Source organism: Citrus clementina, unplaced genomic scaffold, assembly GCF_000493195.1.
Source record: "Citrus clementina cultivar Clemenules unplaced genomic scaffold, Citrus_clementina_v1.0 scaffold_6, whole genome shotgun sequence".
Classification (NCBI taxonomy): domain Eukaryota; kingdom Viridiplantae; phylum Streptophyta; class Magnoliopsida; order Sapindales; family Rutaceae; genus Citrus; species Citrus x clementina.
In genome coordinates this window covers 8,873,740-8,893,357 of record NW_006262139.1, presented here as the reverse complement: position 1 = coordinate 8,893,357, position 19,618 = coordinate 8,873,740, and the positions used below count along the sequence as shown (strand labels likewise).

At 30.7% G+C, this 19,618-nt stretch overlaps 2 protein-coding genes across 2 annotated transcripts; both read left to right on the top strand.

The window, feature by feature from the left end:
* Positions 1–1,555: 1,555 nt before the first annotated feature.
* On the top strand, positions 1,556–5,341 carry LOC18039658 (acyl carrier protein 2, mitochondrial). Its single transcript, XM_024181505.1, is given in 3 exon segments — positions 1,556–1,751; positions 1,754–1,860; positions 5,162–5,341. Coding segments are annotated over 3 exon segments (381 nt in total). The 5' UTR covers positions 1,556–1,654; the 3' UTR covers positions 5,339–5,341.
* Positions 5,342–9,009: 3,668 nt separating this feature from the next.
* On the top strand, positions 9,010–15,128 carry LOC18040013 (calreticulin-3). The gene is made up of 14 exons (XM_006428587.2): positions 9,010–9,132; positions 9,627–9,734; positions 10,869–11,061; positions 11,638–11,896; positions 12,133–12,189; positions 12,274–12,321; positions 12,522–12,608; positions 12,710–12,767; positions 12,851–12,918; positions 13,030–13,122; positions 13,215–13,271; positions 13,374–13,472; positions 14,301–14,327; positions 14,786–15,128. The coding sequence occupies exons 1-14, from the start codon at positions 9,054–9,056 to the stop codon at positions 14,795–14,797; spliced, it is 1,245 nt and encodes a 414-aa protein (XP_006428650.1). The 5' UTR covers positions 9,010–9,053; the 3' UTR covers positions 14,798–15,128.
* The last annotated feature ends 4,490 nt before the right edge of the window (positions 15,129–19,618 follow it).

Here is a 19,618-nt window from a genome sequence, read left to right as displayed (position 1 = left end):
ATTTAAGTTTGTGTAATTATATACTAAATGTCTATTTGGTTTGGTAGATTTAATGATCATAAGTGCTTATTTAAGTTTATAAGCTCTTATAAAAAATTTTGTTATTCTTTAGTTGATTTTTTAGAAGAGTATTTAAAGATTAAATAAGTTTTTTTTTTACCTATATTAACAAAAGTTTAAATTTTAAGTTTTTTGGAGTAGAGGTTGAAATATTTTTGTAAATGATAAAATATCTAAAATATTCTCTTCTTATTTTGACAATCTTAATTTTTTTATAATATAATTTTAAAAAATTTATCTATTAAAGTAATTTTATAATTTTTAATAAAAGATATTATGGACAACTAACACAACTAAAATTTTTGAAGTAAAAACTCTGTTTGTAAGAGATCAACTAATAAAAGTTCTACTTAAATAAGATTTACTTGAAAAGTTATATTAAACGAAATTTAATTATATTGGGTTTAGATTTAGAGTTCCGGAATATTGACATGTGAACTCATTGATAGCATTTAATTAATCATATATTTATTGACTTGTTTTATCCAATATAATTATGTTTTATTTCTCATATTTTAAAAATTGTTTAGTTACATTTAAAAATCATCAGAGGCATGGTAAACATTTTGAAAATATATTAAAAATATGTTAAATCAATTTGTTTCTTTTTTCTCTCTGAAATTAATGTGATCTAGTGATGATTAGAAAATAGATTGTGCTATGTTTGGGATACTTAACACAGTTAATAAATATGTCAAATGATTTAAATTAATATTGATCCAATTCCAACATTGACAAGACATAACAAGCCAGTCATTTATTGATAGTACTTATCTTATTATTAATTATGTTCTTGATATTAGTAAAATGGTTTCGTTAAATAATGTGTATTTTCTTATTTCATTTTTTAAGTCAGTGTTTAAGTCTTCACATTTGTATAAGTAATTATATTTTCTACCAAATAAATTTTCATATTAAACTTATTGAGGCTGGTCCTTGACACTAAAATTCTATTTGGAATTGAGGTGCGGTAGTTAAACTACAGCTGCTGTAGAAAAAAATTATAATTATGAATTAAAAATTAATAATATGTAATAAATATAAATTTTAAATAATAATTTTTGATAAAATTATTAAAGATATAATAAATTTTTTATTATACAAATAAAAAATTATATCAATATAACTAATAAATTACAGTAATTAGTGTTTAAGCTCTTCTACGCTTCCAATAGAAATTACACTCAACTACAAATCTCAACAAATCGTTCTTGAAGTCAAGTGTTCAAATCTTCATATAACCAAATGTTCATGCCGAACTTATGGAGCCTGGTCCAAGACTCTGAGAAGACAATAAATTAGAGTGCTTGTATCCAACACTCCCAAAAAACATTGGACTGGACGTCAATTCTCGGCTTGTGATGATCCATTTTTGCATTGTATAAATATAGTAATAACAGTCATAATAACAAAACTTAGGGACCTAAATGATAAACCCCATATCCGGAGCCCAACGACATCGTTTCAAAGCAACCTGAAACCGCTTCCCATTTCACTCTTTAACACTCGGTCGATATTTTTGTCAGCGATAACAAAAGCTAAAACTAAAACCCCATTTCACTCACAGCAGCAGCAGCGGCAGCAGATACTGAAAATGGCGGCGGCGAGAGGTGCCTTGCTAAAGTACCTGAGAGTGAACGTGGCCACCGTGCAACGAAACCCTAGCCCCTTTTCTCTCTCATTCAACTCCATACGCGCTGTTTCGCGGAAGAGGTCAGGGGCTCTTTCCTCGACAAATCTGAAGTCACCGATCGCGTCATTTCCGTCGTTAAAAACTTCCAGAAAGTTGATCCTTCCAAGGTAACTACAACCCAAAAAAACAAAAGAAAATCTTTTCTTAGAAAAAAAAAAGATTTTTTTTAAAAATCTTTTAGCAAAAGTTTCAAAATTGATACATTCAAGGGAAATTTTTTTTAATTCCAAGATTTTGGATTACTTGTATACGGAATTTTATTTGCTGTGCTAGTTCAAATTAAGAATTGATTATGTTTGGTTGCTGAAACTTAAAAATTGTTAAGTTGATTTAGGTACTTGTGGAGTGTGTTTTTAGGGTTACTAGGAGATTTAAGATTGTGGAATTTTCTACTTATGTCAATAAAATGAAAAAAAAAAAAAAACCCTGAATGTTTTGTGTGCTGCTTTGTTATGGTGTTAGGAGAAAGAAACGAAAAAAGAGAATGAAAAGGAAATTAAGCTTTCGAGATTTATGATTTTGGTTGTGTCTAAGGATGTTGTTGACGATTTAAAAAAAAAAATTAGTTGCATTGATGGAAAATTTTCTGACAGTTTTATTATATTGATGGCATTTTTTTTTGGGGGGAGGGGGGAATACTCTGGTAAATTATGAGTTACCCTGTCGGTTTTTTGCAATTAGAAGACTTGTTGCACCTACATTTTTCCAGTTTTGTTTGGAGTACATTCCATTGAGAATTTATTTGTTCTGATGTGGAAACTATATTTTACATCATTTCTTTAACTTATCGGGATTTATAAATGCCTTTGGGTTAGTGTATTTTTATGGCCCTAATCAAATGCAAGATTTCTCTCCTGTCCAACAGCACACATGTATTTATATATGCTCTCTTGTACAGGCATGTGGCATTTATATTTACAGATGTGTTAATACATTTATGTATATTATGTGTGTGTGGTTTGTGGATAAGCATATGCATATCTTCTATGATCTTATGTGCAAGAATGTAAATTTGCACATGTATCAGTAGTATTTGGAGTGTTCTTTTTCATATGTTTTTGTATGCTTGACATTTTTCATGCACTTTGAAGCTTTGTTATGCGAGTCAGAGGTGTTCAAAAAATACATGGAAAATAATTTGGAAGGCTAATCAATGAAAGCGGGAAAAAGAGACAATTTTTATATTTTGTTTAGATAGGTTGAGGTATACATGTGTGTATCCAACGCAGGTTTCCTTGAAATCATGGAATATGGAATAAGATAATAGGTCATTTGTGATGACTTATAGATGCTCCAGTATAGAAGAGTTTATCAAATCAAGTGGTGGGGGTGCAGAATTACGTGGATTGAACTATTGAACAATGGTCTACTTTATAACCAACTCGAAAAAAAACTATGGTCCTAGATAGTGTGGTATGGAGGGACGGTTCATGCGACGAACAAAAGCTAGTTTGAGATGGAGTTTTATTGAGCTGAGAATATAAATATTTAAGTTGTTTATGAAGTTTAAATTTACAAATATGTCACTTTTATGTACTCATTATGTATACTTATCGTGGGAGGTGGAACATCGATTGCATGTGATTTGGTTTTTATGTTGGTGTATCTTTAATTTATCAGTAAGGCTGGGAAATAATTAAACATGCTTACTTGTTTAATCATAACTTGTTATCTACTATAACAAACCAAGTTAAAAGCATAGTTTGAATCTTTGAGCTGTCATACAAATTATTTTTAGAGTGATTAAGCCCATACTACTATTATTAAATCAATCTAGGCTCTTAATTCAGATACTCTACCCTTTATTTGACATTTAAATGGTTGTTTGGGCATTCATTCTTACTGCATGGTGCATTCATACAATATACAATCCTTAGAGAGAACTTATTGTATTGTAAATTTTCAAGCTTCAAATTTGCATATATTGTGTATGGTTTTAGAGTCTTACAGTTGTTGAGTTTAGCTCATAGACATATTGTTATGTATTTAAAGGTTGTAATAAAGTTAAATTTAGGATTTTGACTTGGTCTTACTTGAGAGGATTGGTATAGCTATGGGTTGTGCATGTAAAGTTATTGTATTCTTTGTAAACTTATTGGCGAATTAACTCTGTTACTTGTTTATGATCAATTTATAATAGAATATATTGGACCATGCTTGGGGATCTGGCAAATTGAAATTTTGTAAGGTTCTGCAATATCTTGCTTCTGGAGCAAAGCTTAAGTCTGTGGATTATGGCCCGTAATAGTTCGCTACACCCATTCTTCTGTGGTTGTAGCCAGATAAAGATAATAAGCTGTATTCACTTTCTGACCATTACACTTCATTAGCTTAAAAGCTTACAAATGAGTATGGAAAGTTTAAGAATTAGAACTGAGCTCTAATCTTTTTACTTCATAAGTTTTAGTTGCCTACAGTGCATTTACATTCAAAGAACATAAGAATTGCATAGGGAAGCATGAGATATGTTCATAACTATTTTTTCAACGTCAGTAACTTGTTAGATAAAGAAACCTATGAATTTTTCTATCACTGAGTAATCCAGGAACTCCAAGCGGTCCTGAAAATAATCAGACCTCGTCTTTGAATTTCTTTGTTCTTAAACTTCCTTTTCTTTGAGTTTTGTGTCATTTGTATTACATGTATGTCTGCTTTTTGGCTATCCAATTGATGTGGTGCTGATCTCAGGTCATACAGAGATGGCCTTAGCTTTTATATATTGGGATAGCACCAGATAGTCATTCCTTGGTTGTGCTGACTGAAGTTCCAATTTGAGTGGTACTTTTGATGTGGGGAATTATAAATCCAAAGGATGTTTCGAATCCTGTATGTTCTTGGTTGATTTTTTTTTTGAGTCTGTCGTGATATGGCCTGAAAACTTATTGTTGGGTGAATCTGCTGCCAAATTTTGAAGTTTGACAGATTTCATTATTTACCCTTTGTAAAAGTTCTACTCCAAATTTTGCATCATATAGCCTGTAGTACTGGCAGCAATTGGACATTTGCAAATTTGGTGCAGTTGTCCCTGTTTCTTTGTGATTTTCTAGGGCAATGTTGATTCACTTTTCATTTGAATGCTCTGTGGAAAATTTTTGCATTTAACTATCTTCTAACCAATTCTGTACTGATAGAATCCCTCCAGCATGGGATTTTGTTGTTATGACAGAAAAAAAGTATGCTTATTAAGATGTGGGCTGCTGCCATGAGACATGATCTTCAGTGTCTTGTTTTCTTCATTTTTTTTTTTAATTAATAGTCTTCACCTTCTCTGCACATACTATGGTGGGGTATAAAAATTATGCTGCAGTTACAATACTCCCATTTCTGGATATTTTGGTCTCTTCTTTAAATGCTACATGCATATTGTATGATAAATCATAATGGATATCTGATTTTCCTCTTTTGCAGGTTACGGTTAATGCCCATTTCCAGAATGATCTTGGGTTGGATAGTTTGGACACTGTGGAGGTCGTGATGGCACTTGAAGAAGAATTCGGATTCGAGATCCCAGATAATGAGGCAGACAAGATCAGTACCATCAATATGGCTGTCGATTTCATTGCTTCTCATCCTCAGGCTAAGTAGGGGAAACTATGAAGCCCTACGATGCTATTTTCACTCTTTTGATGTTCAGAATTAGCAGCAGCATTAGAATTCTCTTATCTCGGTACCTAAAATTTTTGTTCCTTAAAAAACGAGTAAACTTTAAAAGCCTTTCTGGTTTTCCGACCCCATTTGAACTCTGCTTGAAGAGTATTGTTTTTGGGACTCTTGCCGCGTCGAAAATGCATTCCATTAAATTGGAAGATTGGAACGGTCTGGTATTTCTTCACTACTCATCATATATGTTCTTTCATTTTAATAAAGATCATGTAGGAGACATTTGTTGTTTGCAATTTTTCATTAGCTTGTAAGTTAATATCTATTTGATATGTCACATGCAATCAAGAATCTGAAGTGTTTTAAACTTATTGAAATAATACATAGATCTTATTGCAAATGAAATTTTTATTTATTTATTTATAAAATTTATCTATTATCATATCATTCAGTGGTAGTTATTGTGGTCAACTCTTAAATTCAACTATCTACATGCTTCATACTTCATGGCTTTTTTTTTAAAAAAAAAAATTTCATCGTTTTAAATAAATTATTATTTTTTGAAAATTGTTGGTAAATTTAAAATGAAAAATCATGGTTGAAATTTTGGAAGATACAAGTCAATAAGCACATTAATTTTACTATTTAATAACTCATTATCAGTTCTCGGTAACTAAAAATTTGAAACTTGACAATTTAAAACAGTTTTTTTCGAGTACGTAAATATTATTTAATGGACAAAAATGGAAAAAATTTATGATTATTTAAATTCATTTATTTTGAATTGATATTTCTCTAGTCTAAATTTTGAGAAGAAATGTCCCTAATAATTGTCTTGAGCAGTTCTTTTGTGACAATGGTAATACCTATAACCAAAAAGGGCCCATGCCTAAAAAATAATAATTCATTAATTTAGTATTTTAAGGTCTCCTTTTTAAAATTTACATCTGCATAAACTTTCAGATTTGGATTTGAAAATAGAAAAAATAATTTAATATTGTAAAATGGTATATTAATTTGACTAATATTTATTTTTTTAATTAAAAGTGTAGTTGCTAATTTAATAAAGCTATTCAAAAATCATTCGATCAAGTATAAAATTACTTTTTTTTTCCTTTCTTTTGTTCTTATTTTCTCGTAATTTTAACTTACATAATTTTAATATAAAAAAATATTACTAAAAAGTCACAGGGTCAAGTCTTCCGACGAAACGCGTTATGTCATATGTGTGGCTGAAATACGTCATTTTCGCCAACTAAGCTGTCTTGTTCCTCCTCATTCGGCCGTAGACTTGGGGGCAGGGGGGAAGACTTGGAAGTTTTCGAAGAAAATAAATTGAGTCAACGAATAAGTCTTCCTCATACTCACCCTTCTTTTCAATTAATTTACAATAATGCCTTACCACATTTGATGTCAAGACTCGACCGTGGACTTGACCTTGTTTTTAACTTTTTTTAATTTTTGTAGTCATTAGACTGATCACACGAAAAATGATGGAGCATAAAAAAAAAAAAGTCATGGATTTCTAAAGATGTAAAATTTTATTAAAAAAATTTATTCTTATAGCAGATCGATTCTCATCGAAATAAATTTTGAAATGAGTTCTCAATCTCAAGTACTGTGAAAAGATTTGAATTTTCTTTTTAAGAAATTTATTATTTGGTGTCTATTTCAAATCAGCAGAATCATTTTCCTTATTCATTTGTATAATATATAGGATTTCTGGTTGTAATATACATACGTTCACAGTTCATCCAATGAAAATTTGACAGGTGCACGCGTACAATAAGGTGCAATTTGGTAGATTTGATATTTTATTACTTAAGTCATTGGGTAAAAGCACGTATACTTGGATAGAAATAAAAATTATATTAAGAAAACCAAATGAGTGAAAATACACATTGATGATATAATAAACAAGTAAAATTAAAAATATAACGGAGTTCATACAAAAAAGAAAATAATTTTCAAGCAATAGTAAGAGAAGAGAGACTTGTAAGAACATAAGTTATGATATCAAAATGTACTAATTTCTTATTAATATTCATTTTTTATCTCTTGCATAAAAATTTGAAATACAAAATCATATTATTAATAATACAAGCTTTCTATCATATAATTGATATAAACTTTCTATCATATATCTTTCTAAATCATTTTATCTTTTATATTTATTTTTCCCACTCAATCATCACAACTTGAAACAAAAAATGACTAAGGGGTTATTTATTTTTTATTTGAAGTCTGAATTTTACTTATTTTCAAGCTTTTGTAGCTTTTAATTTGTTTGCTTTTTTATCACTTATGTCTGATTATAAGATGTTTAGGTTTGGATAGAAAAAAAATTAAATATTATGATTTTTATTTGAATGGCAAAGCATCTAAATAAAAACTTTAATATTATCTCTCCCCCTATTAAATAAATTTATTTCTTATTATATAAATTATTTTTTATTTATCCCTTTTTTATATGCTTGTATTTAACCCGTTTTTGTGAATGAGAATTTTAAATATAATAGAACTTTAGGTGAGTGTATTTTATAATAAATTCATCTCTTTGTATTTATATTTATCATTTTTATAATATATTTTAAATTTTACTTAATATATTATTTTTAATTCAAATGATTAAACAACTCATGATTGGTTTGTGTAATTAGCAAGAAAAAATATCAATTTTTTTTCACGTGTTTAAAATTATCAATTTTTTTACTAATCAAATAATTTATTTATAACTTGTCGTATGTGTAATTAATAAAAATATAAATATTGTTAATATTTATGAGGTTATATATGTCAAAATATTATTTTAAATATTTTATTTTTGAAAAACAAATAATTTAACACTTATATTTAGATATTAGAAAAAAAAAACATGTCTTTTATATATATGTACTCATAACTATTTAAATTTCAGTCAAATTTAGACCTATTTAAATTTCAAATAAAAAAACAAACACTACCTAATTTTTGAAGGAAACATGAATAGATGCTTCGAGCTTCTTATTTATTTAATTAGTTAGATTCTTAAACAAAATGATTTCTTCTCCCCTCCATTTTTAATGAATTTTACCCAGCTTCAAAAGTAGCAAGAACAACAAAGATTATAAAATTATTCATACAATGATACCAATGTCACCATAAAACCTAGAGTTTGGCTACTATTTATCAAGATATTGGAGTAACTAATTATAAATAAAATATGTAGTATTTTAAATTTTTAACTAAAAATACTTACAAATCTCAATTTTTATTTTTAATTCTTTATAAAAAAAACAATGATACCAATGCCAACATAAAACCTACAATTCGGCTAACATAGACATTGGAGTAAATAATTATAAATAAAATACGTAGTTTTTTAAATTTTATAAATGTAAAAGTACTTACAAATCTTACTTTTAATTCTTTCCAAGAAAGTGAGTTTGAAAAACAACAATTGGACAATGCAACGTCTTATTCTCTTCTGATTGGCCAAAAACCTCAAATAGTCTTAAATTATGACAAACCGTGGGCCCCATCCTTTATTAAATAATTGGTCAATTCCACACTAAACAGTCTCGTGGCAATATTGTAATTAAACTAAAAAACAAGGGTAAACATTCCGCCAAAGTTTCTATAACTAGCCAACGCTGAGACTAAGAGAACTCAGATAATTGGAGTGAGATTCTTAAAACTACAAGCCACAAGGATCCTAAAGATGATGATTAAGCTGCTTGTACTTTTCCTTTTCTTTCAAATTTCAGTTTCTGAGATCTTTTTTGAAGAGCGATTTGACGGTACTCTCTTAGTATTCATGCTTTGGCTGCTTGTACTTTTTATTTATTTTTACTTGTTTTTCCATTAATTTTGCCACGTCAGTAACCGTAACAAATTTTAGTTAGTTAACTAACTGTTTACAGTTATATGTTTAGTAATTGTTGTTTGGCCGCCGAGAAAATGCGAGAAAATTTTAATGAGTCAACATCTGTAGTAGAAAATTGAGTTTTTCGGTACCCTTCTGCTTGAACTAAATGATGCAAAGTACCAATTTTTTTTTTTTTTTGAATCAAATGCTTTGTTTGGCAGAGGAAAGTGAAAGCAAAACTAAAAAAAAAAAAAAAAAATCAGTCTTTTAAGTGAAATTTTTCTCAATGAAATAGTTCAAATTCAATGAGCCTGTGATGATATTTTTATTTTCTATATGTAGGTTCTTAAGCTATTTATTTCTTAAAAAAAAAATGATTCGATTGACAATTTCTTCTTGGTTGTTTATTACTTGGTATTGTAAAAGATGGATGGCGAAGTCGTTGGGTAATATCAGACTGGAAACGAAGTGAAGGGAAAGCTGGATATTTTAAGCACACAGCTGGAAAGTGGCATGGTGACCCGGATGATAAAGGTACTAAATCTCAAATGTTTGGTTTGTTGATTGAGGCTATTTTTAGAATTTAAGTTCGAAATGAAAACACTAGTTATCAGGTATATAAGTTTGGTGCGTGCTCTTCAAATATTTGATGCGGAAAATCATTTTAGCTACCTTTGAAATTGTTAGTGTTGATGACTTCATTAGCTGTCTTTTTAGGCCTTTGGATGCGTTAACTCACAGATCCTTCAATTCTCTTTTCTTAAATACAATTGTTACTGGTCTTTTGATTTTTGTAATATGATATATTTGGAAAATCGTCAAGGAAGGTTATAGTTGATGTAGAAGTTTCCGAGAGAGAGGTTTGCTTATATGTATTGTTGTTTGAGATAAGAGTCTTAACTAAAAAGACCATTCATAGCTTCCAAAATGTCAACCATGGTGTTGCTGGGACTTTTGTGATCATCCTAACACCGTTTTTACTAGCATACTCTTTCCATCACCCTCTCTGGCTTCTGCTTGTATCCATCTTATCATCATCCTACTGCAATTGTCACCCACCAAGCCCTCTAGATGTGTAGTTGCTCTAGCTCTATGTTATCCAAAAGTTAACTGCTGCCCCTGCTTTCCTACACCCACCAAGTCCTGCATATTTTTTTTCTCATGGCTGGTACTCCCACCACTCTTCTCGCCTGTCTTGAACTGCTAGCTTTTGTTATTGAATAGTCTCTCTGCTTCTGTGAATTGATCACATATGATGCACATGTCTAATGTGCTTGTGGTTCTGTTAGATGGTACTGACACGCAGTTGGAATTCGATTGATGGTTAACTCAGTGCATTCATAATTTTAAAAAAATTGATTTTAAGCAAAGAAAACAAATTTAAATGAGATGTCATTCAACTTGAATTCTCCACCTATTTGAAGTGAACTTGGGATCAAAATTGCCGAGTCAAATTGCTATAAAATGGAATCCCCATCAATATGATGGAACATTGTAAACTTTTGTCCATTTTTGTAGTTTGTGATGTGCTGAAATAAAAATGTAATATAAATTATACATAAAATGGGAAAAAGGTTTATGAATTGAACTAATGCAGAGGCAAGCTAAAAGGCAATTCCTGCAAAGTCCCTTTTGATGGTTTCTTTAATGATGTTGGTATTGTTGTAGGTATTCAAACTCACACCGATGCAAGACACTATGCCATATCTGCAAAAATACCAGAATTTAGCAACAAAAACAGAACATTGGTTGTTCAGTATTCTATACGATTTGAGCAAGACATTGAATGTGGTGGTGGATACATAAAACTTCTTTCTGCATATGTCAATCAAAAGAAATTTGGCGGAGATGCTCCCTACAGGTTGCTTTCATACCATATATTTCATTTGTTCTGCTCCTTAATTCTTTTGAATTGCATACTACCTGTTTGGGACCTCTAAATAAGAGCCCTTTTTGCATGATCAGGATTCTGAATGGGATACCAGAAAAAATATTTAGGAACATAATACATTTCATTGAGCATTATTTCTATAAAGGTAGCTGATTTAGAGTCTTAACGGGATGAAATAAATAATAATATATGCATTTTTGGCTTCTATCTATAGAAAGGTTCACTCATATTGGATTGTGATAGCAAAAACTATAAAATCATAAAATCTAGTTAAGAATTGTTTGCTCATAATGTTACTCTGATTAATTCATCATAAAAGATCTTTTAGAATCAACTGTAAATCATTTGTTTAAGACAACAAATCTAATTTTATCTCTACTAAGACGAAGAAAGTTTTTATATTTTTGTCAATCCAAATATTTCAGTTAATTCATGTTTTCCTTGTGTTTTAATTCCTAAGCTTGTTTCTTTTCCCTCTTGATTGAGTTATGATCTATCCTCACCATACCTTGTAAATGTCTATTGACTAACAAATTGGTTTTGCAGTTTAATGTTTGGACCAGATATATGTGGCACGCAAAAGAAGCATCTCCATGTTATCCTCTCCTACCAGGGTCAGAATTACCCCATCAAAAAGGAGCTGGAATGTGAAACAGACAAGTTGACTCATTTCTACACATTTATTCTCAGGCCTGATGCCAGTTATAGTATCCTCATTGATAACCGAGAGAGGGATTCTGGTAGCATGTACACGGATTGGGATATTCTTCCTCCACGGAAAATCAAAGCTGTCAATGCCAAAAAGGTTTCAAATTGAGCTTCAAACTTAAGATACATTAAGCCTAGAGTAGTCAATGACATTATTTCTTGTGGTAGTTTACTGTTCTTGATCCCTGATTCTCCTTGAAAAGATTCTATTACTTTCGGCTGTTTTAGCTAGGATATTGAGGATTTACCTTGTATATAATAGGAGTTTATTCTAGTTCCAGGCTTATTTGTGCAAACCACGGAATTTAAAGTGTTGTTTGAAATGTTTCACAGCCAGCGGATTGGGATGATAGAGAATATATTGATGATCCTAATGCCGTCAAACCAGAGGTATGAAATTTTGTATCTGTTTTCTTTGTTTCACTTCAATGCATAAAGTACGCTCTTCCACTCACTAGTGGTTTGTTTTTTTAGGGATATGATTCAATTCCAAAAGAAATTCCAGACCCGAAAGCTAAGAAGGTGAGTACACCGCTGGTACAACAATAATTTTGATAGAGCCATTTATGTGCAAGCTTGCTGGCCTTTTGCTTCTGAACCCACCTCTCTACTGCTTTTAGTGTGCTAATGAGGTCCCTAAAGGTTGCTCTGTGATCTGATGTCTGAGAAAAGAAAAACAAGTGAAAAAAACCTTTAAACTTACTTTTCTTTTGCTTTATTAGCCTGACAATTGGGATGAAGACGAGGATGGCCTATGGAAACCACCAAAGATACCAAATCCCGCATATAAAGGACTATGGAGGCCCAAGGTCTGTCTGTTTTCCTTTTATAAGGTCATTAAAAGCTAGAAGTTATTACTTTTATCATTATCATCCAGTTTAACTTTGCTACTGTTTTTCTGACATGGCAGAGGATCAAGAACCCGAACTATAAAGGGAAGTGGAAGATCCCTTACATTGACAATCCAGGTATTGTTACTTACCGTATACATTTTTAACCATTGGAGAAAGATTTTGATCAGCAGCTTAGAAGTATTTTTCTTTCTATACAGAGTTTGAAGATGATCCCGATCTTTACGTGCTTAAGCCAATTAAGTATGTAGGCATTGAAGTTTGGCAGGTATGATTATTGATCATCAGTATGAATATGCAAAGTTGGGATTGCCTTTAAGTTGAAAGCAAATCCAATTCTCCTTTGATGATTTATTTTAGATTACGTGGTTGAGTGCAGGTCAAGGCGGGTTCAGTTTATGACAACATTTTGATCTGTGATGATCCTGCATATGCAAAACAAGTGGTCGAGGAAGTACTTTCTAACAGGGAGGTGTGTTCCAGCTCTTTTGTCTTTACTACTGTACAATGATTGAATGTACTGGTGCCCGATTTGTAATTTTTTTTCCTTCTTTGATATTTCAGATTGAAAAAGAGGGTTTTGAGGAAGCAGAGAAAGTGAGAAAAGTGCGAGAGGAAGAGGTTAGTAGGATTACTTAATATCACTGTAGAAACTGCATAACTCAGCCTAGAACTTTTGTTTTTCACTTGTATTCTAAGTAATTTAAACCCTTGTACGTGCAGGAAGCTCAACGAGCAAGAGAGGAAGGGGAAAAGAGGAGAAGAGAGAGGGGTTATGATCGAAGAAGATATCGGGATCGCTACAGAGATAAATACCGAAGGGTTTGCATCTTGTTTTCTCTTTCAATTATTATAATTTTTCATTTCAATTAAATATTATTTGCTTCTTCTTCTTATCCCATTCCATTAAATTTTTGGTGATGTGCTGCTACTCATTAAGCCTTTTTTTTTTTTATTTACTGATATATTAAAATAAGAACTTTATTGATATTTATAATTATAGATATATCTAGACTCTCCTTTAATAATTCTAGTATGGTTCAGTCCGAAGGTCGAGATATATCGGGACTCTCCTTTAATAATTCTAGTATGGGTCAACCCTCACTTAATGCTGGAGAGAGATCGATTCTGTCCTAAATGTGGGGAGACAAGTAGATCCCTACTAAAAGGGGAGTTCGAGTCCCAACCATTGCTGGGACTCGAACCCAAGCTTGAGCGCATGGGCCGCTAATGGGCTACGAGCCCATTGGCATGCTAATCATTGAGCTTGAATGGCCTAAGATGTCAATTACTTGTTTTTTTTTCAATTTTCCTTTGAAGTCCTTCATGTTTACTAACTCATCTTCCTAGTATTATATGTATAAATCTGGCGTATTCATCTTATTTTTGGACTAAGCTTCTTCTTTCATTCCTTTGCTGTTGCTTTTCTTTCTTTTCAAGATCATGTAGCTTCTAATAGACGATGATATAGCAACACGATGATAAACTGCTTGACATGATGTTGTCATATAAATGGGCATTTTGTGACATTTTAAATAATGTTGGTGTATATGGTATTCTAAATTAATTTGAATGCTTATTAAATCTAGACATTTTCATACATATTTTGCACAAAAATGTAGTTTCTAAATCAGATTATTTGTTTTGCAGCATGATTACTTGGACGATGATTATCATGTAAGCATCCATCCAACTTTATTCATTTCATTTCTAATTTAATGAGTTGTGAAGTAATAAGAGAGCTCCTAATTGTTTTTGAATTGTCAAATTTTACCATTTTATTATATCCTACACTTCTATCACAACACAATCCCAAATTAGATTTAAATCCCTGTTAGTTGTACAGGGAAGCCTATTGAGCCGCACAATTTGTTTCCTTTAGTCTGGTTGTTTGGCAAGATAAGACCAGCAATCTGTTTGTCCAATCTTCCCTGTACATGTTCCTTAAAATTTCCTCTGATGTTTGAATACTTTTATCACATGAGTGATTTTATCTTGCAATATCTTTCATGGACCAATTTTTATCCTCATCATCCATGCATTTCTTTTAAATTTGACCTTCTGAAGGCATCCGGCGAACCTGAAAAACTGCTGAATCACCACAGATCTAACAAGTCCGTTGATATGTTTTGCAGGATGAGCTATGAGGCAGAGGTCCCTCACTGGTGTTCCTTCACCTGCCCTCCTCAGTGGTGCCATCGCCTTTTATGTGAAGGATTGATGCTTGCAACTGCTATAAATCAGTAGCATTCGCCCTTGAAGTTGTATTTTTGGCTCTGATTATTGTAGTATTATTTGGAGGCAACACTCCAGCATTTCTAGATACCGAACTAGTTGAAGTTTGTTTTTATTGTATGGTACATGCTTTACTTTGGAGTTAATTAAAACACTTTTTTTTTTTACCATCAATGCCTGAGAGTGAAGAAGAATATTCATATTTTGTCGAGATTATTATATGCTTACTGCATTTCCCTGCTATGATAGTGATCACATGAGTTTTGATAGTGAGTTTTCATATGAAATTTCAACTTATGAATTGCTTTGGATGCTAATATTAAAAATGTGGTGGCGATGCCTGAAAATTACGCCCGAAATCGTATCCAATTTGAAAAAATTTAAAATGACGTCTTTTTGAGTTTTGGTATAATTTTCGGGTAAAGCAGAATCTCTCTTTGTTAGGGGAATGCATCGGATTCTTTTCTCTCAGCAAAGGTAGGTAAATAGTTGAGAATAATCATCTTAAACTGAATGCTCAATGTTAAGCAAAATTTCTCCGCTCATAAAAGTTAGGTAAATAGTCGAAAATACTCGACTTTAACTCTCGATTCATTCATTGAAGTCGGGTAAATAGTCGATAATACTCAACTTCAATGTAACATTGCACAAGTATTTATTTAGCAAAAAATATTGACTTTTGTATTAAGGTTAAGTAACTAATCGAGAATACTGGTCCTAAATTAAAATGAAAAGTTTTTTAATTAAGTCGGGTAAAAAGTCAAACTGCACTCGACTTTGACTGTATCAATATGAAATCATCTATCAAGATATGTAATAACTATTAAAAAGTACCTACAACAACCATAAATTATCCAACAATATCATCTCATAACAACTAATTCATCTCTATACAATTTCAGTACGAAAATCCTTATGCAATGACTCAGGATATAGTCTTTCAATTGCTCCAAGCACTCAAGCCATGGCCCAAAAACTCCACAACGCCGCCCTTAAAGACAACATACCATTTACGATTGTCCATCAAACTTTGTATGGACACATAATGTTAATTATATTACATGTTTAAACAACATTAAGGGGATAAATTAACCATAAATTAATGGCAAAACATAAACGAATACTAAAAATTGAGTCACTTGCATTGCATTTTAATTTTAAACAAGACATTACTCCTCATGTAATGGCATTGTGTCATGCATTTGAGTCAATTAACTTCGATTGCATTTACAAGGCAACTTTTCCTCGCCCTTAAAAGGTATTCTATTATTCTTTGGACGCCCACTTGGCCACTTTTCTAGAGGAGGATATGCTTCAATGGCACATACATCACCAAAAATACTCCACCCCTCTTAAGGACCAACAGGGTAAATGGTCTCAGAATATATTAACACCTATGCATCACTTGAATAGTAATAGGAGTAGTAATCATAGATTGAAAAATCATGATGCCTGCACACCGCCACAACATGTACACATGGTAATTGTTTGAGTTGGAATTCTTGACAAGTGAAAGTTTATTCTAATGTTTACATGCCCATCAAGATCATCATCTTTGACAATAAAGTCATATAGCTCTAAGTTGATCGCCCAAAACTTTTGAGAGGCAATTCGTCTACCTCTCACTACCTTATCCGTCTATTTTGTCAGTTGACTATTTGCAGCAGTGACCTCTTCACGACGGTTACAAAACCACTCTCGTAGTTCGTCAATTATCCCATCTATTAGGTTGTGAATAGATAACAATTGATCAAATTTTAGAATCTCATTCATGCATTCAGCAATGTTGCTATTCATAATATTGTAACATCGCCCGTCGAAGTGCGAACGTGCCCACTTGTCAATCCCCACTTCCTCGAGATACTTTCCAACTACCTTGCTAACCTTGTGTATCTCATTCATATGATATGTGAAGTGTGTTAGTCGATATACTTTTAAAGCTGCTTCAAATATACTACCAATGTCAATGTCCTTAAAGTGAGCCCTAAGATTTTGCTTTAGTTACATCCCCTCAATTTGTTCAAAAGACTTACTCGACCTTATTACTCAGCTCTTAGTCAACTTGTTTAAAAAATTTACTCGACTTTTACTCTACTCGTTTAAATAATTATTGGATACTTACTCGATTTGTTCAAAAAACTTACTCAAGTTTTTACTTGACTTATTTTAAAAATTACTCAATTTGTTCAAAAAACTTATGTGACTTTTACACGACTTATTTTAAAAATTGCTATACTCTTATTTGACTTATCTAATAGATTTACTCAATTTTCTACTCCACTAGATACTCGACTTACTCAACTCCCTTTCTTTACTTCTTACTCAACTAAATACTCGACTTACCTAATTTTGTACTCGACTTCTTTAAAAAAATTACATAACTCTTACTCAATTTATTTAGAAAACTTACTTGACTTTTACTCGACTTATTTTAAAAATTAATAGACTCTTACTCAACTTAATATTCGACTTATTCATTATACTTACTCTACTTCTTACTTGACTAGATACTCGACTTACTTATCTACTTTACTTCACTTTTTACTCGATTAAATACTTCACTTACCCAACTTCATACTCAACTTCTTCCTAGATTGATTTTTCAATCATTCAAAACTTAAATTGAGATCTTAAATCCCTACATTTTATGCAATAATGTGTGTATGTAAGCACAAAAATGAATAACGTACTATTAAAACTCATAAATCATTAGTAAATATACTTGTGATGAAATCAAATTAAACCCTAAGCATACAAAATGGTTGCATTTCAAACATATCTTATCCACCACTTGATAATGCACCTTTTGAAGAGTTTATTTTTATCAAAATCCTTTATATTAAAAGTAAGAGATGAAATGGTGAGAGAGGAGGAAACCGTGAGAGGAAGAAATGGTGAAAAGAGGAAACCATGAGAAAAGAACGGTGAGAGGGAGAAATGGTGTAGATTCATGGTATTTTTAAGGGTGTGTTTTGACTTTTTCCACTTTCATAAGGCATATAAATGTGATAAGGTATAGATTCAGTATTTAGGGATAAATAGGATTTATTTAAATTAAAAAATCCCTCTTTGTTTTTTCCTTTATCCCAAATGGTTAAAATAACAGCCCAGTAAAATATTTGATGTAATTTAAGCATGTCAAAAAATTTTATGACATTGTAATGGCTACCACCCATAATTTTAGTGCATGTTGGTATGATTTATTTGAGAACCACAAGTGTTTAATTTAAAAGTTCTTTAAAAATTTTTAGTATTGATTGGTTGTATTCTGAGTAGAATTTTAAAGTAAAATAAACTAATTTATCTCTATTAATTTTTATAAAAGATAATTATCTAAAATGTTCTTCATTTATTTTATTATTTATTTCATTCTTTTTATAAAATACTTGTCTATTTAAGTAATTTTATAATATTTAATAAAACTTTCATAAGCAAATAAATAACCTAAATTTTTTTGGAAAAAACTTTATTTTTCAAAGCTATACTAGTAAAAACTTTATTTAAATAGACTCTTGTTTGAAAAATTATAGGGAGCCTTAAAAGATTCAGGGTGGCCATATTTTCCCCCACCTTTTGTATAAAATCACTCCACTTAATAGATTTTTTGTAATTACAATATTATCCTTCGGTGAAATGACTAAAATAGATAAATAAATAAATAATTATTAGTTAAATTATTATCTATTATAGTTTATAATTAAACTTATTATACCATATAAACGCAGGAGTTTTTATGTTCTTAAACTCTTTCCTAATAGTTCAAATAAAAAAAAGAAGTCAATATTACAATGATGGATGAAGAAAAAGTACAAACGGAAGAATTTGGAAAAGAAAAAGTAGTTAATATTACATTGATGGAAAAAGAAGATATGCCAAGGGAAGAATTCCAAACGGAATTAGTAAGTTTAAGTTTTGTTTTTTAGAAAGTAATTTTTAATTAAAAAGTTGTTTGTTCATGTGGATTAATTTATGGTTTGTCTAGTTTCATGTGATCTTTTATGGTTTCGTTTAATAATTTTCTATTGGGAATTAATTTTCCTTTTAGTTAAGTAAGTCAAATCTTTCTAGAGCATATATGTTAAACTGTTTTGAATATTTAGCTACTGACATTTTCGTAAGCATGATTTTCTTTCTTTGATATGTTAAATTTATTTAAATTTTGTTATATAATTTATGTATAATATTTTAAAAATTACGAAATGAAGGCTTTGATAACATGTTGGTCTATGAGCTGTCAACAATTATTATTATTTTTTAAGTTAAAACAAACAAAAATCTAGAAAAGAAAAAGAAAAAAAAGTATTATAAATATTAAATAGACAGGGGTATTTTTGGTATTTATGGGGTGGGTTTACAAAATAAATTCATTTTAATTATTTTTAATGGGGTGGATTTACAAAAAACAAGGGGGGGGGGGGGGGAATGTCATTGCCCAAAGATTCATAGAGGATTGATAAAAAAACGAATTATGATTTGCACTAAACTTTCACTTAATATTGAATCATATTAATCAAGATTTATTTTTAATTTTATTTTTATATTTTACGTTTTAAACAACTATTGATTTAGGCTCTAAAAATATAGATCAGCCCTAAATCCGTATCTTACACCAAACTAAATTTATTTTCAAATAATAAAATAAATCGAATCAGTGTACCGTTGTTTCTATCGAAAATAAATTAATTGCAATTTGATATTAAAAAAAAAAACTTAAATGAGTAATTAATTCGAGT